The sequence below is a fragment of the Spermophilus citellus genome (assembly GCF_964194105.1).
Source record: "Spermophilus citellus genome assembly, chromosome: 3".
NCBI lineage: Eukaryota > Metazoa > Chordata > Mammalia > Rodentia > Sciuridae > Spermophilus > Spermophilus citellus.
This window is the reverse complement of record NC_138184.1, coordinates 12,334,505-12,356,245: the sequence shown is the minus strand read 5'-3', so window position 1 is coordinate 12,356,245 and position 21,741 is coordinate 12,334,505. Positions and strand designations below refer to the sequence as shown.

Here is a 21,741-nt window from a genome sequence, read left to right as displayed (position 1 = left end):
CCAATATACAGAACAAAGAGAAAATATTAAAAGCTACAAGAGAAAGGAGACAGATTACATACAGGGGTAAACCAATAAGGTGAACAACGGATTTTTCATCACAGACACTGAAAGCAAGAAGGTCATGGAACAATGTATTTCAAACACTGAAAGACAATGGATGCGAACCAAGAATTCTGTATCCAGCAAAATTAAGCTTCAGGTATGACAACGAAATAAAAATCTTTCATGATAAACAAAAGTTAAAAGAATTTGCAGCCAGAAAACCAGCATTGCAAAGCATTTTGAGCAAAACACTACACGAGGAAGAAATGAAAAACAGTAAACAAAACCATCAGTAGGAAGTGCCTCTGTAAAGACAGAGGGCAAGGGGAAAGATAATCATGGAGAAACAAACTAAATTTTTTAAAAAAAGGATAAATAATCAAACATGGATGGAAGTTCAAACCATATATCAATAGTAACTCTGAATGTTAATGGCTTAAACTCTCCAATAAAGCGAAATAGGCTGGTATCATGGATTAAAAAAACAAATCCAACAATATGCTGCCTCCAGGAGACACATCTGATTGGAAAAGACATACACAGGCTGAAGGTGAAAGGATGGGAAAAAATATACCATGCACACGGTCCTCATAAGCAAGCAAGGGTGGCCATCCTCATATTGAATAAAATCGACTTCAAGACTAAGTTAATCAAAAGGGATAAAGAAGGACATTATATACTGTTAAAAGGAACCATTTACCAACAAGACATAACAATTATCAATATTTATGCACCAAATAATGGTGCTGCGACATTCATAAAACAAATTCTCCGCAAGTTCAAGAATCAAATAGACCACAACACAATAATTATGGGTGACTTCAACACACCTCTCTCACCATTGGACAGATCCTCCAAACAAAAGTTGAATAAAGAAACTATAGAACTCAATATCACAATCAACAACCTAGACTTAACTGACATATATAGAATATATCAACCATCATCAAATGGATATACTTTCTTCTCAGCAGCACATGGATCCTTCTCAAAAATAGACCATATATTATTCCATAGGGCAACCCTCAGTAAATATAAAGGGGTGGAGATAATACCATGCATTTTATCTGATCATAATGGAATGAAACTGGAAATCAATGATAAAAGAAGGAAGGAAAAATCCTACATCACATGGAAAATGAACAATATGTTACTGAATGATCAATGGGTTACAAAAGACATAAAGGAGGAAATCAAAAAATTCTTAGAGATAAATGAAAATACAGACACAACATATCGGAATCTATGGGACACAATGAAAGCAGTTTTAAGAGGAAAATTCATCGCCTGGTGGTCATTCCTCAAAAAAAGAAAAAACCAACAAATAAATGAGCTCACACTTCATCTCAAAGCCCTAGAAAAGGAAGAGAAAAACAACAGCAAATGTAGCAGAAGGCAAGAAATAATTAAAATCAGAGCGGAAATCAATGAAATTGAAACAAAAGAAACTATTGAAAAAATTAACAAAACTAAAAGTTGGTTCTTCGAAAAAATAAATAAGATCGACAGACCCTTAGCCATGCTAACGAAGAGAAGAAGAGAGAGAATTCAAATTACTAACATACGGGATGCAAAAGGCAATATCACAACAGATGCTACAGAAATACAGAAGACAATTAGAAATTATTTTGAAAACCTATATTCCAATAAAATAGAAGATAGTGAAGACATCGATAAATTTCTTAAGTCATATGATTTGCCCAGACTGAGTCAGGAGGATACACACAATTTGAACAGACCAATATCAATGGATGAAATTGAAGAAGCCATCAAAAGACTACCAACCAAGAAAAGCCCAGGACCGGATGGGTATACAGCGGAGTTTTACAAAACCTTTAAAGAAGAATTAATACCAATATTTTTCAAGTTATTTCAGGAAATAGAAAAAGAGGGAGCTCTTCCAAATTCATTCTATGAGGCCAACATCACCCTGATTCCGAAACCAGACAAAAACACCTCAAAGAAAGAAAAATACAGACCAATATCTCTAATGAACCTAGATGCAAAAATCCTCAATAAAATTCTGGCGAATCTAATACAAAAACACATCAAAAAAATTGTGCACGATGATCAAGTAGGATTCATCCCTGGGATGCAAGGATGGTTCAATCTACAGAAATCAATAAATGTTATTCACCACATCAATAGACTTAAAGATAAGAACCATATGATCATCTCGATAGATGCAGAGAAAGCATTTGGCAAAGTACAGCATCCCTTTATCTTCAAAACATTAGAAAAACTAGGGATAACAGGAACTTACCTTGACATTGTAAAAGTTATCTATGCTAAGCCTCAGGCTAGCATCATTCTGAATGGACAAAAGTTAAAGGCATTCCCTCTAAAATCTGGAACAAGACAGGGATGCCCTCTCTCACCACTTCTATTCAATATAGTTCTCGAAACACTGGCCAGAGCAATTAGACAGACGAAAGAAATTAAAGGCATAAAAATAGGAAAAGAAGAACTTAAATTATCACTATTTGCAGATGACATGATTCTATACCTAGAAGACCCAAAAGGGTCTACAAAGAAACTACTAGAACTAATAAATGAATTCAGCAAAGTGGCAGGATATAAAATCAACACGCATAAATCAAAGGCATTTCTGTATATCAGCGACAAAACTTCTGAAACAGAAATGAGGAAAAACACTCCATTCACAATATCCTCAAAAAAAATAAAATACTTGGGAATCAACCTAACAAAAGAGGTGAAAGATTTATACAATGAAAACTACAGAACCCTAAAGAGAGAAGTAGAAGAAGATCTTAGAAGATGGAAAAATATACCCTGTTCATGGATAGGCAGAACTAACATCATCAAAATGGTGACATTACCAAAAGTTCTCTATAGGTTTAATGCAATGCCAATCGAAATCCCAACGGCATTTCTTGTAGAAATAGATAAAGCAATCATGAAATTCATATGGAAAAATAAAAGACCCAGAATAGCAAAAGCAATTCTAAACAGGAAGTGTGAATCAGGCGGTATAGCGATACCAGATTTCAAACTATATTACAGAGCAATAGTGACAAAAACAGCATGGTACTGGTACCAAAACAGGCGGGTGGACCAATGGTATAGAATAGAGGACACAGAGACTAATCCACAAAGTTACAACTATCTTATATTTGATAAAGGGGCTAAAAGCATGCAATGGAGGAAGGATAGCATCTTCAACAAATGGTGTTGGGAAAACTGGAAATCCATATGCAACAAAATGAAACTGAATCCCTTTCTCTCGCCATGCACAAAAGTTAACTCAAAATGGATCAAGGAGCTTGATATCAAATCAGAGACTCTGCGTCTGATAGAAGAAAAAGTTGGCTCCGATCTACATATTGTGGGGTCGGGCTCCAAATTCCTTAATAGGACACCCATAGCACAAGAGTTAATAACAAGAATCAACAAATGGGACTTACTTAAACTAAAAAGTTTTTTCTCAGCAAGAGAAACAATAAGAGAGGTAAATAGGGAGCCTACATCCTGGGAACAAATTTTTACTCCTCACACTTCAGATAGAGCCCTAATATCCAGAGTATACAAAGAACTCAAAAAATTAGACAATAAGATAACAAATAACCCAATCAACAAATGGGCCAAGGACCTGAACAGACACTTCTCAGAGGAGGATATACAATCAATCAACAAGTACATGAAAATATGCTCTCCATCGCTAGCAGTCAGAGAAATGCAAATTAAAACCACCCTAAGATACCATCTCACTCCAGCAAGATTGGCAGCCACTAGGAAGTCAAACAACAACAAGTGCTGGCGAGGATGTGGAGAAAAGGGTACACTTGTACATTGCTGGTGGGACTGCAAATTGGTGCGGCCAATTTGGAAAGCAGTTTGGAGATTCCTGGGAAAGATGGGAATGGAACCACCATTTGACCCTGCTATTGCCCTTCTCGGACTATTCCCTGAAGACCTTAAAAGAGCATACTACAGGGATACTGCCACATCGATGTTCATAGCAGCACAATTCACAATAGCTAGACTGTGGAACCAACCCAGATGCTCTTCAATAGATGAATGGATTAAAAAAATGTGGCATCTATACACAATGGAGTACTATGCAGCAATAAAAATGACAAAATCATAGAATTTGCAGGGAAATGGATGGCACTAGAGCAGATTATGCTTAGTGAAGCTAGCCAATCCCTAAAAAACAAATACCAAATATCTTCTTTGATATAATGAGAGCAACTATGAACAGAGCAGGGAGGAAGAGCAGGAAGAAAAGATTAACATTAAACAGAGACATGAGATGGGAGGGAAAGGGAGAGAAAAGGGAAATAGCATGTAAATGAAGGGAGACCCTCATTGCTATACAAAATTACATATAAGAGGTTGTGAGGGGATGTGAAAAGAGAAATGAATTACAGTAGATGGGGTAGAGAGAGAAGATGGGAGGGGAGGGGAGGGGGGATAGTAGGGGATAGGAAATGTAGCAGAATACAACAATTACTAATAGGGCATTATGTAAAATTGTGGATGTGTAACCGACGTGATTCTGCAATCTGCATTTGGGGTAAAATTGGGGGTTCATCACCCACTTCAATCTAATGTATGAAATATGATATGTCAAGAGCTTTGTAATGTTGTGAACAACCAATAAAAAAATAATAAATAAATAAATATGATGAGAAAAAACGTCTACATTACACATTGGATTGCTACGTAAAATATGTCTTTTCATCTTGCAAATATAATCACTGAGGTGTGGAAGGTTGGTGTTCGTGTGTTGGGGGATTCTCTCACTGAGACTGGTCAGCATTTTGTAGGTTGCATTATTGAGTCACTGATCTGCTTGAAAATGTGTACTGCTGCCTAGAAATATTAACCCTGGTTTTTTAATTTATTTTTTTAAAGTAAATGACAGAGGAATGCATTATAATTCTTATTACACATATACAGCACAATTTTTCATATCTCTGGTTGTAGGTGAAGAATGTTGATACCAATTCGTGTCTTCATACATGTACTTTGGATAATGATGTCCATCACATTGCACCATCCTTGCTAACCCCCTTCCATTGAACTAAGTGAAATATTCCTCCCCTTTCTGAATTTTGCCACAGCACTAGAAGGGAACTAAATGAGCAATACCTGTATCCTCCATATGTGTGTCCTTCAGGCTCAGAATGACTTCAGTCCTCAAGATCAAGGATGAATCACAATGGAGATGAATTTCCTGCCCATCCTGTGATTTCTCTCCTGTGAACATGCATATTCTTTTCCTAAGCCAGACTCAGAAAACCCCCAACACGTAGTCCCATAAAAACCCTATTAAACCATTTGCATTGAGGACTGCTTGTTCTGCAGCAATAGCTAGCCCTTGCAATAACTAAAGAGAACAGAGCTGAGGGTGATTGCAATAGAGTGCCAGTTTCTTTGCTTGGTTGGTTGGTTTTTGATATTTGTTCTGATTTTAAAGACAATATTCATAGATACAAAAAGTGGGGTGAAATGATGACTGTCAGTTTTCTGTTCTCACGACTAAACAGCTCAGGGGTCACTCCAGGTAAACTGGGCTAATTGGGCTGTTCAAAATAACCACACAAGAGACACAAGTACCTTTTTCTTTGGGGTCTCTGTGACGGCTCCTCTGACCTTAAGGGTCCACAGGAAGAGAGAGAGAGAAAGAGCACGCGCTGTGTTGAGAGCCACAGCCAAAGGGGCCCCAGCAAACTTCCAGCTGCTAGCAAACTTCCAGCTGCCAGCTGATGATTGGTTCACAGTGGCCCCAGCAACATCTAGCTGATTGGCTCCTCTGCGGTGATGTTCAATGGGCTGTTTCCCTGCCCTTCAGACTGCCAGCTGATGATTGGCTCACAGCGGCCCCAGCAACATCTAGCTGATTGGCTCCTCCACGGAGCTGCTCATTGGGGGACTTCTTTGACTCCGCCCACACAACCCAGCCAGTCGGCCTCAAGAGCAGGAGGATTGGGGGAGGTGGTGAGGTTTGTGTGGGGGTGAGAGGCTTGTGGGAAGCCAGTGGTGGCAGTTGGGCTCTGAGGGTTTTTTCCTGAGGAGCTGTTTTGTTTGGCGTGTGTGGTTCTAAAAATAAAGTTAGTTTCTTTTGACAAGTGGCTCCTGAATTGTGCCCAGCCAGACTACGGCAGCGCTGACCACTTTTATTGAGGAGAAGTTATTGAAATGAGGCAAGGGGTCAGGTTTCAGGGGGCTGAATCTATCTTCATGATGTCGACCGTCAGCAGGTTGACTGACACCTGGGTAGGCCACACTCAAGGGCACAGTAAGAGAAGGGGACACACTCAAGGCACTTCCATGGAAGATTCTACCCTAAACAGGGAAAGGGGTTATAATACAAAGGAACAGGTGAGCATAGTTCCACCGTGAGGCTGTAGCAAGACACACCCATGTACGAGACGCCGTCCCTCGAACCCAAGAAGGGTAGGGAAAGCTCTGCCACATTTCTGTGACTGAGCGCCTCAGCATCCCCCTGGGGAGTGTGACTCAGTCATGTTCGAGGTTGGCCTCCCACAGACCACAGGTTGCACAGAGGAGGGCTTAGACAGCTATGGGGAACTGTCCTTCTGTCCATCACATCCCCCACCCACCCAACAGCTCTGACCTAGAGCAGCTCATGCAACACACACACACACACACACACACACACTCACTCACTAACATGGTTCTCACCTTGACTACTTGCTTGAGTGGAGGTCCCAGCAAACTTCTGTGAAGGGGCAGAGAGTCAATGTCTTGGGCTTCACAGGCCACATGGTCTCTCACAGTGACTCAGCCCTGCCATGAGGTTGGCAGCCATCATAGATACCAAAGGAGCGGGTGTGGCTGTCTCCCAACCAAACTTTACTTATGGAGACCAAAATGTGAGCTTGATGCAAAACCACAGTGAGATGCACTTCACAGCCCAGAATGAACACAGAGAGGTAAAGACTGCAGAATACCCCTTGAGGTGGAACCCAGAACTGCTGGTGTCTGGGGAGCAGAGAGGAGACTAATGGTTACCAGGGCTGGACAGGGAAGAGCAAGGGTAGTGAAGGTCGTCAACAGGCACAAAGTCACAGTCAGGAGGAATGCATTCTGATGTTCTGTTGCATTCTAGAGTTACTACAGCTAATCAGAATGTAATTGTTTTTTAGTCAAGAAGAGAAGATTTTTGGATTATCTCAGCACAAAAAAATGATATGTGCTTAGGTTTCACATTTGGCAATGGCCCTGAAATGATCATTACACATTATTGACAATTATGTTGTGAATAAGTAATTTTTAAAAAGCAACATTTTAATCAGAGACTCTATGTCTAATAGAAGAAAAATTAGGCCCTAATCTTCATCATGTGGAATTAGGCCCCAACTTCCTTAATAAGACTCCTATAGTGTAAGAATTAAAACCAAGAATCAATAAATAGGATGGATTCAAACTAAAAGTTTCTACTCAGCAAAAGAAACAATCTGTGAGGTGAACAGAGAGCCTACATCCTGGGAACAAATTTTTACCCCTCACACATCAGATAGCGCACTAATCTCTAGGGTATATAGAGAACTCAAAAAGCTAAGCACCAAAAAAAAAACAAATAACCCAATCAACAAATGGGCCAAGGGCCTGAACAGACACTTCTCAGAAGAGGACATACAATCAATCAACAAGTACATGAAAAAAATGTTCATCATCGCTAGCAATTAGAGAAATGCAAATCAAAACTACTTACGATGTCATCTCACTCCAGTCAGAATGGCAGCTAATATGAAGACAAACAACAATAAGTGTTGGTGAGGATGTGGGGGAAAAGGCACACTCATACATTGCTGGTGGGACTGCAAATTGGTGCAGCCAATATGGAAAGCAGATGGAGATTCCTTAGAAAACTGGGAATGGAACCACCATTTGACACAGCTATCCCTCTCCTCAGACTATACCCAAAGAATTCAAAAACCAGCATACTACAAGGACACAGCCACATCAATATTTCAGAAGCACAATTCACAATAGCTAAACTGTGGAGCCAACTGGATGCCCTTCAGTGGATGAATGGATAAAAACTGTGGCATATATACACAAGGGAATTTTACTCAGCAATAAAAGAGAATAAAATCATGGCATTTGCAGGTAAATGGATGGCATTGGAGAAGATAATGCTAAGTGAAGTTAGTCAGTCCCAAAAAAACAAATGCTGAATGTTTTCTTTGATATAAGGATGCTGATTCATAGTGGGAAAGGGAGAGGGAGCATGGGAGGAATACACGAACTCTAGATAGGGCAGAGGGGTGGAATGTGATGGACAATATTATCCACAGTACATGTTTGAAGACACGAATTGGTGTCAACTTAATTTATATACAGCTAAAGATATGAAAAAATTGTGCTGTATATGTGTAATAAGAATTGTAATGCATTCCACTATTACTTATTTTTTAAAACTCAATAAAAATTAAAAAATAAAAAGCATGACAACCAATTCTAATTCTGAATGACTCAGGTAAAAAGAAAACATTGAAATTGTTCAAGTTCATAGATGTAGGAAAGAAAGTTTTTAAAAAATGTAGAAATAAGTAGAAATTTCACCAAGAATGAAGAACTGTACCGTTTGAACAAAAAAGGAGAAGAAGAAGAAGAAAGAAGAAGAAGAAGAAGAAGAAGAAGAAGAAGAAGAAGAAGAAGAAGAAGAAGAAGAAGAAGAAGAAGAAGAAAAGAAAAAAGTAGCATTTTTAAAAAAGAAAATAATAATATTGGTGAGGATGGGAAGAATCTGGAATCCTCATGCAGTACTCCTGGGAATGGAAAATGGTCCAGCCAGTGTGGAAAACAGTTTGGCAGTTCCTCGGAAAGTTAAACAGAGAATTATCACATCACCCAGCATCTTGAGCCAATCTATGTGCACCCCAAAGAATGGAAAACTGGGTCTCAAACAGGTGCTTGCACACCAGTGTTCATAGCAGCATTATTTAGTGCTGAGTTGCTGAGGCTGGCTTTATACTTGAAATCCTCCTGCCTCAGCCTCCTGAGCCACTGGGACAAAGAGAAATTTATATGTTCTTAACTGAAAGAAAAAAACAAATGGTAAATAAACACACAGCAATCAAGGAAATTGAAATTAATTTTAAAAAGGGAGCTAATATTTCAAGCATTAGTTTAGTAAAATCTGCCTAATTGATTATATTTAATAGTTGTTAGACCATCAGTGAAATGGACATTCTTAATAGTAGATATTCATGTAGACACTTTATTCAGCAATTTGGTACCAGTTATGAAAATTTAAGTGGTGCATACCTAAGGCCCACCAAACACACTTCTTTTGATCTACATCACATTAAACAATCCCATGTTTACCAAAAGCTATTAGGTTGGCTACAGTATATTTGCAAGAGTGAAAAATTTGATGCCATACAAGCAACCATCAATAAAGAATAGCAAAATAAATAGGGTATGTCAGTATAAATTTCAAAAGGAGGATACACCAGTCCATAGTACATATTATACTGTAAGCATTAACTTTTGTCAAGTTAATACTTACAGTATAATATTGTATCTTTTTACAGATGCAAGGTGAGGAGCCTGAGTTTGGGAGAAGAGATTTGAAAATATAACAGTCCCCTTTGGGAAAATAAGATTTTTTTCAATAGTGCATATACGTATTGATATTATTTAGTTGTTACAAGCAACAGCTTAGAGCTTATAAGGGAGAACGGATTTCATATTCACAACAGATGAGATTTCTGCAAGTGAACTCAGATTCGGCCACAAAGCAATACAGAATTTGGTATAACCTGGGGGTAGGGACATTCAAACCTACAGTGTATGCACGGCACACTTAACAATAAAGACTGCAAGGAATAAGGTGTCTTCTGGGTATTCAAAAGAATAGTCTGATTTTTCACAGCAATTACCCATTTTTATTTCTTTTTTTAAAAAAAGCAATTCCCCCAATTTTTTTAAAGAGAGAGAGAGAGAGAGAGAGAGAGAGAGAGAGAGAGAGAGAGAGAATTTTTCAATATTTATTTTCTAGTTTTTGGCGGACACAACATCTTCGTTTGTATGTGGTGCTGAGGATCGAACCCGGGCCACACGCATGCCAGGCGCGTGCACTACCGCTTGAGCCACATCCCCAGCCCCCATTTTTATTTCAATGTGATTATGAAAAGATAAATACAGAAAAAATAATGCTAAAATTTGTAACAAACAATAGTAGTGTGGGGACCAGGTGGCTCTGCGGGACCTGCCTTCTCAGACTTTCCAGGTGTCATTGTTGGGAATGCCAAGTCTTGTCTCTGGTTGGGGACACGGTGCTTTTGGTGGAAAGGCAATAGTAAGACACAAACTTACACAGACTCACCTTCTCCCTGCCCCGGAGGAGAGTCACATGTTGGGCTGTTTGACTTCTCCTGTGCCATCTACTGAAGCCCTGAGTTCTATATTTAATCATGATCCTTGTTTTCATGTAAGTTACACAAGTAAGTCTAGTGATAGGTAATAAATAGATAAGTCTATTCATTCTGAACCAAGGACCTTATGGGGCAAGAAGACCAGGAGAATGATCCTTCATGCTTGAGCTTCTAATACACAGTGTCCCGCCTTCCTGTCTCAGAAGATGGGAGTCACCCCCAAGGAGATCTTCAGCACAATTATTACCCAAACTAAGCAAATATTTGGCAACAAACCCCTGAGTCCTGAGAAATTCACCAGGGAACTGATCGGAGGAAGAAAGCATCCAGACCGTGATTTCCTCACTGTGGTCAACTTCATCACGAGTCATATTTAAACAGGAAGCATTCTTAACTCCAACCAGAACCAAACGTCCTCCGTCACTGGGCTGGCTGGTCTCGGCACCATGAGGAGCGGATGTCTAAGACTGCTCCATGGTAAGTGGAATCGTGACATGTGACAGGCAAAAAAAGGAGCTAGGAGCCACCAGCAAGTCCTTTGCTTCATTTCTGGCTGGTTTTCTCACTGTCCCTTAAGGGAGAGCAGGGAGGGTATTTGTAAAGAATGTCAGCTCTTTCTTTTTAATTATTAAGTTCTCAAAGGAGAAAGTTGTTCCTAGGAAGTTACTCCCTAGCGCAAACTTTAGCGCACAGGGGGGTTTCTCATTTACTCCCTGATGCAGCAGGACTCTCCAGATAAATGGGACTAATGGGGCGCTACAGAGAGAGGGGAAGATGTTATTTTAAGAACATGGCTCATCCAATTTTGCAGGCTGACAAGTCCAGACTCTGACAGGTAGGTGCAGGTTGGAGACCAGCGAGGAGGTGGCAGGATGAAGACCAGTGAGAAGGTGGCAGGATGGAGACCAGGGAGGAGGTGGCAGGATGGAGACCAGGGAGGAGCTGATGTTCCATCTCAGGTCCAGAAGCAGTCTGGGCCAGAACTCCGTCCTCCTCCGGGGGCCAGTCTTGGTCTCTTAGTGCCTCCATGGGTTAGATGAGCCCCACACAGGAGAGGGGATTCTGCTTTCCTTGCATCTTCACATTCAATGGGGTCTCCTCTGATGAAGGCCTCACGGCAATGTTTAGAGCCTGACCAGCTGTCCAGGCAGCGCATTAGATAAATTGACCAAGAAGGAACCACCAATACCCCTAGACTTTATTTTAGGGATTGAGAACCAGACTCTCTTTGACTCCTTGGCTGTCTCTCTGTTGAACAGCAAGAGGCTCATGTACCTAAGGCCCCGTTGATTGAGGAGGGTCCCCAGGATGTGCCCCGGGAGGGGGCAGCTGCTGAGAGGCAGGAACAGCAGGAGGAGGCCCCCAGCCTGAGCCCAGCACCTGCCCAGAGCACCTTCCTGTTGGGGGGTAATAGGGCACCACGGGGTCCCAGGACAGGCCGTGGGGCTGACAGTGGTGGTGGCAGATGTGGCTCTCAGGTGCTCCAGCCACAGCTGCCATCCAGGTGGCTAGAGTGGTGTGTGTCCCTGAGGAAGGGGACAGGGCCAGAGCACCTGAGAGACCAGGCAGGGGACCTGAGAGACCAGCTGGCCCTGACCCTCCCTTCCTACCTAAAGGTCAGCGATGGTGGTAAACACCCTGACACACTGGGGTTTGTTCCCACGTGACCCTAGGATGTGGGTGTCATCTTGTCCCCACTCCACAGAAAGGGAAACTGAGGCAGGGCAGTGAGGCAGTCTGCCTGTGCTCCAGGGTCTGAACCAGGGCCACCAGGCTCCAGTCCCCCACCCACAGGCCAGGAGAGCCCCGGCTGGAGCCCAGAGCTTGCCAGGCTCAGCCCCCTTCCCATCCCCAGACCCTCTGGGAGGCGCCACCTGGGCTCCCTCTGAGGAGTGGACCAGGTCCGAGCCCAGGAGGGTCCCCACAGCCCCTGCCCTCCAGTGCATCACCTCTGGCCTCCTCTCCCTGCTGGGCCCGCTGTCCCGCCCTCTCTGTGTCACAGGGCTGCTGTGTGTCCTGCTGAGTCTCTCCAGAGCCGGAGCCCAGGGCTCTCAGGGTGAGTGTGTGGGGAGCAGCCTGTCCACAGCCAGAGCCTGGGAGGGGCCCTGCACCCCAGCCCAGGGAGGAGAGGCCTGGGCAGGGAGGCTCAGGGCAACTCCCCACCTCCTGGGACCTCCTCTGGGACCACATTGCCCCCTCCCTGCCTCTGACCAGCCTGTGCCCCCACAGCCTGTGCCCCCTGGTGCCCTCTCAACTCGGAATGTGTCAACGCCACTGCCTGTCGCTGCAAACCTGGGTTTTTCTCTTCTTCTGAAGAGATCTTCACTAATCCCCTGGAGATCTGTGATGGTAAAGAGGTTGGGGGAGGGGCAGGGCACATCAGAGACTGCAGGTGCCCAGTGCCAGTGGGGTCATGGGTAAGTTCAAGGGCTGAGCCTTTGACCTCAAGGTCATCATCAAAGACAGAAAAGAAAAAGGAAAGAGTAAGATTGCAGAGAGACCAGGGAATTACATGGCTACCTGCACAGAGAGGACCTGGGCCCCAGGAGTTGGTCTCAGCCTGCCCTTAGGTCTGTGGAAGGTGACACTGAGCTTATAGCCCACACACTACCTTGGCATTGTGCCCTGTGTCCAAACTGGGAGTGTCAGCCAGAGGATTGAGATGAGCAGACTGTGTGGTCTTCAGGAATGGCTTGCTCCAGCTACAGCACAGCCTCAGCACTGAAGCCCAAGATTCTCTCCAATAGATACTAACTCCATGTCAGACCCCATGCTGGGGGGCCAGATAGGGAAGAGGAGTCTCTTGCCTGAGAGAACACACACATTTGGGAGGTAACCCTTGGTCCTATTATGTTGCAGACATCAATGAATGTGTGCCACCCATGAAAGTGTCCTGTGGAAAATTTGCAGACTGCCAGAATGTGGAGGAGAGCCACTACTGCATGTGCAGCCCAGGCTATGAGCTCCATTCTGGGGGAACAAACTTCACTAATGAGAGTGAGAACACGTGTCAAGGTAAGGCCCACCCCCACCCCCACCCCACATGCAGTTCAGGGCACCAGAGCTGATCTGGGGACAGCGCCCAGTTATAGCCTCAGCGCCTGGACTGTGAGATGGGGCAGCTGTGCGTGCACCCGTCACTAGCACAAGAGGTGCGGGAGGATCAGGGCACTCTGGGACCAGCTGCTTGGCCCCATCCTGATAGCTCTTCCCGTGACGATGGCCAGGGTGCTTATCAGGAAACCCTGTGGACATGTGAGATGTCACACTATCATAGTTAAAAAAAAAAAAAAAAAGCCAGGCACAGTGGCCTGTGCCTGTGGTCTAGCTACTTGGGAGGCTGAGGCAGAAGGATCACTGGAGCCAAGGAGTCCAACCCAGCCTGGGAAACAGAGAGACCCCATCTCTAGGGGGGGAAAGTGGGGGATAGAGAGAAAAGAAAGAGAAAACCACAGGAAGGAGCCCTTATCTTCTAAAGCTACAAACAAAGGTAGAGGTTGGGGTGCGGCTCCCAGGCATAGCCCTTGCCTGGCATGAAGAGGGCCCTGGGCTCCCTCCCCAGCACTGAGAAAATCAAAACCAAGACCAGAGGTGGCTTTGCTCTTGGTTCACTGTGTGACTTCAGACAAGTCACCTCACCTCTCTGTGCTTCAGTGTGTCCATCTGCAGAAGGGGAGTCCTGGACTGGGGCGTTGCTCAGTGGTAGAGCACTTGTCTAGCAGGTGCAAGTCCCTAGGTCAGTCCCCAGAACCAGGGGAAGAAAGGGGGAGAGGGAAGAGTCATAAGGAGGGAAATCAGATCCAAAGGCACTGAGCAGGTTCCGGCTCCCAGAAAGTGCTGTTAGCAATGGCTTCTGAGCTGAACAGGGCCTGGGCCAGGAGTTGTGCTCACCTGCCCTTAGGTCTGAAGGGATGAGGAGCTTCCAGCCCACACCCACCTCAGCATTGTCCCCTGGTCCAGATCCAGGGGTGTCACCAGAGGACTGGGACAGAGGTATCCTGTGGCATCCAGGGGCCAAGGCCCTGGTTGACAGAGGTGGTGTCCACTCCAGGCCACTGTCCCACCAGCACAGAGAGGGAGGGTGGTGTGGAGGCCAAGGTCAGAGGCAGGGGTCAGCTCCCTGGGTCCGAAGCCTGGACTGGCCACCCGAGAGCAGCATGGGATCAGCAAAACCACCTCCTCTCTTGGAGCCCTCCTTGTACCTGCCCCCAGGAGCCTGGAGCCCAGAGATCCCATGAGGTGGGGGCTCTCAGTGGCTCATTACTGGGGAACCCAGGGAGCTGGGGGGGGGGAGGCTGAGCCCAGGATGTGGGGAAATGTGGGAGTTGGTGGAGGGTCCCCTGGGGGTGCTGCTGCACCTCATTCCCAGCTGTCCCCACGTGACCCCACCCACCTCGTCCCCTCCACCTATGGCACACCTCTGCAGCCATTGCTACCAGCTGGGAACAGGGGAGGGGACTGTGATCGCCCTGTGGGGGCTGCACAGGGGCCCTTAGGGAGCGTCAGCCCTGTCCTGGCCCGTCCTGCTGTGGATCCACACAGCCCGGATGAGGGGTCCCAGCAGGGCATCCTCAGGTGCAAAATGGGTCCAGGAGACCAGAAGCCCTCCCTGCCTCATCCTGACCCAGGAATCCTCTGGGCTCCGGGAACCGTTGGCCCCTTTCTGGGACACCCAGGGCCATCTGCCATGAGCTGTCACTCACTCCTGTCTGGGGTTCTCTGAGGCGCTGTGTTGGCCATTCACCTCAGGCCTCTGTCCTGTGGGTCCCTGTGGCACTCAAAGGGGACCTGCTTCCTGAGCATGTTCCCTCACATTTAGAGACCAGGAGAGATAAGACGCCAGGAAACACCCCGGGCCTCAGCTGGGAGCTGCTTCCAGAAGCTTCCTCATTTCCTGTCTGTGGCCCTCTCTGATAAGGGGGAACCTCCTCCAGGGGTGGGGACAGCAAGACTCCCCGGAGACAGCTGGGCACCTTGGAAAGGACTGTCAGTGTCCACCCACAGTTTCGAGTGCCACACTAGGAGCTGGGGGATTCCTGGGGACGATCGAGGGTGCATTTGTGGTGCTGTGAGGAAAGGCAGCTGGAATTGGATGCAGGATGGGCCTGAGCACCTGGATTTGGTTTTTTTGTTTGGTTTGGTTTGGTTTGGTTTTTGTTTTGGTCCTGGGGATCTAACCCTGGGGCTTACCACTGACCACATCCCAGCCCTTTTCATAGTTTTTTTGGAGACAGGGTCTTGCTAAATTTCTTAGGCCCTCCCTGTGGTTGAGCCTGGTCTTGAACTTGCAATCCTCCTGCCTCAGCCTCCTGATTCACTGGGATTACAGCATGTGCCACCTCACCTTCTTGAGCACCTCACTTTAGTTCTTCTTGTTGCTGCTCAGTGGTAGGGTTTTTAAATTGTGATAAAACATGCATCCATAAAACTTATCATTTTAACCACGTTCCAGTACACTAATTCAGTGGCACTGAGGACATTCCTGTTACACAACCATCTCAGCCACCCCTCTCCAGAGTGTTTCCTGGTTTCCTTTTTCTGTATTTCTTTAACTAACAAATAAAAATACTGTACATACTCATCATATGCAGAATGTTGTTTTGAAACTTGTGTGCACACTGTGATGGCTAAATAGAGCTGATTAGCATATGCAATGCCTCAAATGCTGATTTTTGTGGTAAGAACACTTCAAATCTAATCCCTTAGTGATTTTCAAGAATACAGAACATTGGCCAGATCCAGTGGTGCACACCTGGGATCTAGCAGCTCAGGAGGATGAGGCAGGAGGATCACAAGCTTGAGGCCAGCCTCAACAACTTAGCAAGGCCTTGAGCAACACTTTCCCCACTGAGGAAATAAAAAATAAGCAGAGATGGGGATGGGCTCAGAGGTAGTTCTATTTTTAATATCTGAGGACCGTCCCCACTGCCTTCCGTCACAGCGGGGCTCACTTATGTTCCCAGCCATTGTGTGTACAGCGTCCTTTGCTCTGCCTGCTGGCCACAGCGTGACCATCCGGCTTCCCCAAAAGCCACCAGCAGGTGTGAGGTGACATTTCATCACAGTTAGTTTCTAGTCCCCTGAGGATTGGCGATGGCAAGGGTTTTCTCCTGTACTTCAGGGCCCTTCTCCTGTTGTCCTTTGAGAAGCGTCTGTTGAGGTCACTTGCCCATTGGCGGATGGGGTGAGCGGGTTTCTTACTGCTGAGTTGCTTGATCAAGCTCCTCATGATACTTTGCATATTGACACCTAATAAGATGCTTGGCTTGTGAGTGTGCCTCCCGTTCCCTGAGTTGTCCCTCACTCTGTCCACTGTTTCCTTTGCTTTTCAAATGCTGTTATTTGGCTACGATCCTGTTGGTCCGTTTGTATTTTGCTGCCTGTGCCTTGGGTCCCATCCAAACCATCACTGACAGGCCTGCGTCGGGCAGCTCTCCCCTGTGCTCTCCACTAAGTAGCTGGGCAGGTCCAATCTTACCTTCAGTATTTAATCTGAGGTGATTTTTATGTGGTGTGAGGGGAGGGTCTGATGTCCTCCTGGTTGGCATGTCCAGGTCAGCAGGCCTTTTATTGAAGAGTCCTTCCCATTGTGTGCTCTTGGCATCTTCATCAAAAATCACCTGTAAATTTGTGGGTTATTCTGGGCTGTCTGTTCTGCTCCATGGCTGTGTGTCTGTCCCCATACAGAACCACACTGTGTTGTCACTACAGCTTCCCAGTAGATTCTGAAGTCAAGTCATGGGATGTGCCCAGCTTTGCTCTGTTTCTGAGCACCTGGCTTTATCCTCAGGTGTTAAGGATGAGTGTCACTCTGGGAAGCCCTTGGCCATGGTCTCCCACCCCCACTGCTTAGGCATCAAGATTGGCCATCACTGCCACCTTCTCCCTGAGCGTAGACCACCTGTAGGACCCCAGTGGTGCAAAGATTCCCACAGGGGAGGGTCCAGGGAATGGCTGGGCCTCCCTCTGCCACTCCAGGATGGAGAGGAGATGTAGATCCCTTGCCAGGCCCCACTGTGGCACAGAATCTGAACCCACATGTCCTTGGGCTCTGCTCCAGAGAGCAGAGTGGTCCTGGGACTTCCAGAGCAGCCCGGCCTCAGGAGGTCCACCTGGGGTCTTAGGTCTGTCCATATCTCACAGCAGGGTCAGGCTGAGCACCAGGGTCTCTTTCCTGAGAGAAAGCACAACTTTGGGAGGTGAGCCTCTGACCTGTCGTGTTGCAGACATCACCAAATGAGGGCCATGAGAGTGCCCTGTGGAAAATCTGCAGACGACCAGGTCATACAGGGCACAATTTCTACATGTGTGGTCCAGGCTGTGTGCGTATTTCTGGAGCCAAGAATCCTTTATTAATGAGAGGAGAACAGCTGCAAGGTAGGCCCTTCCCCCACCTCCCCATCATCAGGGTTGAGGTTGCCAGGCCCTTTCCTGTGACATCTAGGTGGCAGAACCCTGGTTACAGGAGTGGTGCCCTGGTCTGAGACAGGCAGGTGTGCATGTACCTGTCGCCCAGCATAGAAGCAGGGTAGCATGAATGCCAGGGGTCAGTTCTGCGACTGGCTGCCTAGGTCCAAAACCTGCCTGTGCCACCTGTTAGCTGTGCCACCTGTTAGTTTTTAGTCAAATCACTACCTCTCTTTGCACTTGGTCTACCCATCTGTATCATGAAGGTGATCATAACAGTGCCTACCTCCTGTGTCTTCCAGGGGGGTTATGAAAATTACAGGTGCCTGTAAGACAGCCTGGCACTTGGTGGGTGCTGGACTCATCTTATGTGTTTAAAAGATGAGCACATCTGCACCCATTTAAGGAGTTGCCCAGAGAGTTTGGGTCTTCCTGGGGGCCATGTCCCTGCCACTCAGAAGAAAGCTAGTTCCACAGAACTTGCTCTGGTCCTTGCCATGGTCTGGCCTGACACCATGATTCCCAGGAGGAGTAACTTCCACGCATGAGCAGGATTTGCCTCCTTCTGGACAAGGTGGTTAGGCAAAGAAAGCTGCTTCCAGCATCCATGGTGCCAGGCGGAATCCAGCAATGGGTGTGCAGGAGGCCGGATCCCCCTTGGAGAAGATGTTAGTGCCAAGTACACAGAGGGAAATGAAGGTAGGAGGTATATGATGCTAAACTGAGAATCAAGGGGACTGGGACCAGACACGGTCCCCGTGGGTGTACATTGTGTCATATGTACAAGCCTTGACCAAAAGAAAAGGTTTTTTTTTTTTTAATTTTTGAAAAGCTCCTCCTCTCCAGGTGGACACAGCCGCATCTGATGACTGGAAAGTGGGTTGGTTTTCAGCCCCTGCTTACCATGGGCTTGGGCACCCTGACGCAGTGAGCAGCCTGGACAACTGCACCTAAGGGTCAGGATCCTCCTAAGTACAAGCCCTCGGCCTCAGATGGTGGCTATCGTTATTGGCACGTCCTCTGTGCCCCACGCTGTGTTGCTAGGTTAGAAAGAAGCCAGGGCTTGTGGGGTGAGGGGGCAGAGCTCATTCAGGTGGATGGGCAGAGGAGGGTGAGCAGGGGTGAGGTGCAAGACACCCCCGCCCCCGTGGGCTCAGCTCAGTGAGGGGCTCAGCTGGGCCCTACTCGCTCCCTCCTCACCCTTCAACACTGTGGTCTTCACTGCACCTGAAGATAGGACCGCTGGCCTCACAGCCCATGGAGTCAGTGATGGGCAGACCTGGTACGCACTCCCTGGGCTCCTTGCCCCACCTTCTCCAGGCATCTCAGGGCCAAGCCTGTGGCGAGCTCTTTCCAGCGACCTCTGACCTCTTCCCACTGCTAGCGGCTGCTGGGATGAGCCCTGCCCCTTCTGGGGCCCACAAGGTCTCAGCCACCTGGAACACTCCTGGGCCCCCCAGCCATGATGGACCCAGGGACCCAGTCGGGAAATTCAGGAGGAAGGAGACTCGAGGGTAGGCCCCAGTCCCCAGCCAGCACTCGGGCCTGGAGAGGACGCCTCTGTGCTCCACGCTTTTCTCGGCCACGCCCTCAATATCCATGCCCCACCAGCCACGGCCCCACTAGCCACCACTAGCCACGCCCTCGCCAGCTACACCCTCATCAGCCACGCCCCCACCAGCCACGCCCTTCTGCCCCTCTCAGCCTCATTCATTTCTCTACGCTGCTCTCTCCATCCTGACTTTGGTCCGCTAGAGGACACTGAAGGACGGTGTGTCAGGACAGGGGCGGGCAGGGTGACACTGAGTCGGGTGGAAGAAGATGCTCCGGTTGGAACACACAGTAAGACAGGATGAGGTAGAACCACTGCCCAGCCCCAACCCTGTCCAGAGGAGGTCAATCCAGATCCCAGGGGCCTGACCATTGGGGACAGAGAAAAATGCTGGGTCCCATGCAGCAGGCCACAGGTCTGTGTCCAGGTGGAGGTGAAGGACAGATGACAGAAATGCCTGCCACCCTTCCCCGTCCCCATGGCTCCACTGTCTGCTGCTGTCCACCCACAGCTGGCCTCCATAGGACAAGGATGCTTCACGGGGTCAGGAAGACACCTGCACGGGGTCAGGAAGACACCTGCACGGTCCCAGGGCTGCCTGGCTGGATGTCAACCCTGGGCTCTCCTGTCCCTGCTATTAAGTCTTGTCCCAGTGGGCCTGGCTCAGGGACGGATTTTGATTCCTCTCCTTGGAGCAGGGCTCTCAGAGGTAGTGGGATGACAGAACCTGTCCTACTAGGTCACTGGGACCCAGGGACAACTCAGCCATCGAGAAGCCATGCTAGCAGAATCAGACCAAAGGCCACCCTGGAAGCCAAGACCGGCCCCACTCAGGAGCTCAGCACTTCCCCTTCACTTGGGTCCCAGGACCCATCTGGCCTCTGCTCCAAATCCTCAAGCCAGGACACATGTGGCCATGACACCCTGGCCCAGCTGGGAGCTTCCCAGGGAGGCAGAGGGCACTGGGAGGACAACAGAGAGTCTGGAGACCATGCTCCCCCTGGAGAGCCTCCTTGTGGGTTAGGAAAGGAACCTGGGGACACAGTGGGTACACTCCATGTCTCCATGCCAGGAACCTGGCCGACTCCCAGCCTGGGCTGACAGAGCCAAACCCTCTGATCACAATACTTCATTCAACCCATCAATCCACCTGAAGCTGCTGGCTGCCCGCATCCTGCCCCTCTTCTTCCTCTTGCAGATGTGGATGAATGTAAGCAGAACCCCAGAATCTGCAAGGGCCGCAGCACCTGCACCAACACTCAGGGCAGCTACACCTGCCAGTGTCTGCCTGGCTTTGAGCTGAACCCAGAGGACCCGAAGCTGTGCACAGGTAGAGGCCCCAGGAGGACCCCTGAGGGTGGACAGGATCCAGGGGTGCAGCAGAGGCAGGTCCTGTGCCCAAGGAGGGAGAAGACCTGAGGTTCCCAAAGGTCAAGGGGCTCAGGCTCAGCCTAAGGGAGGCCGCAGGGCCATCTGGCCTCAGCTCTTCCTGATCTATCACCTGAGAGTAGAAGAGAGTCACTATCAGTTCTGACAAGGAGCCACCACCATGGCCAGAAAGAGGGCGACCAGAGTCCTTGGTCAGGAAGTTCCACCCCCTGGCTTCATCTCCCTCCTGGATCCACCTCCTATAAACTGGAGACTATGGTCCATGCTGTGCCCTTCATGCGGGGAGGCCACCTGAGGTGCTCTGAAGGTGAAGCTGAAGGTCACTAGTGAGGTACCTGCTGAGGTCCTTGGTTTGGGCCAGTGACAAGATGGAGAAATGGGTGCAGTGAGTAGGGGCGTGGGAGCCGGTCAGGGGCGGGGACTGACCCCCTGCTTTTTCCTAGATGTGAATGAATGCGCCTCTGGACAAAACCCGTGCCACAAATCCACCCACTGCCTCAACCAAGTGGGCAGCTACCAGTGCCGCTGCCGACCTGGCTGGAAGCCGGTCCCCGGATCCCCCAACGGCCCCAACAGCACCGTGTGCGAAGGTGCAGGCTCAGAGGCAACACTCAGAGGCCCACAGTCCAGCTGGGATTGCAGCACTCCCGGACAAACCGACCACGTCCAGGGCTGCGGCGCCTGAGCCAGCTAAAGCTACAGAGGCTTGACGGGAAAGATGGGGTCTTGGGGAGGAGCTGGGGTCTGACGGGAGGCTCCCAGGGCCCCGGGCTGCAGCTAGCTAATTACTGGGGTGATCAGTTTCCGCAGGCTCATAACCTGCACCTGCACAGGGCAGGTCTGGGGAGCACCAGGCCTCGCACACTCCTTGATCTGGCGCCCACCTCGAACGGGTGTGGGTCTCCAGGTGGCCGCACCACAGCCCTGGCAGGGCACTAATGTCGGGAAAAGGGGGGTGGATTTTGGACGGCA

At 47.9% G+C, this 21,741-nt stretch overlaps 1 protein-coding gene across 1 annotated transcript in view; it reads left to right on the top strand.

The window, feature by feature from the left end:
• LOC308643235 (adhesion G protein-coupled receptor E2-like) overlaps positions 1-21,741 on the top strand; it is a gene marked incomplete at its 5' end in the record, with an annotated part of 47,129 nt that overhangs the window by 2,181 nt on the left and 23,207 nt on the right. The window contains 6 exons of the mRNA XM_081283148.1: positions 11,681-11,828; positions 12,424-12,477; positions 12,651-12,770; positions 13,281-13,436; positions 20,579-20,710; positions 21,213-21,359. Of these exons, the coding sequence (XP_081139274.1) occupies positions 11,681-11,828; positions 12,424-12,477; positions 12,651-12,770; positions 13,281-13,436; positions 20,579-20,710; positions 21,213-21,359 (757 nt within the window). The remainder of the gene's footprint in view (positions 1-11,680; positions 11,829-12,423; positions 12,478-12,650; positions 12,771-13,280; positions 13,437-20,578; positions 20,711-21,212; positions 21,360-21,741) is intronic.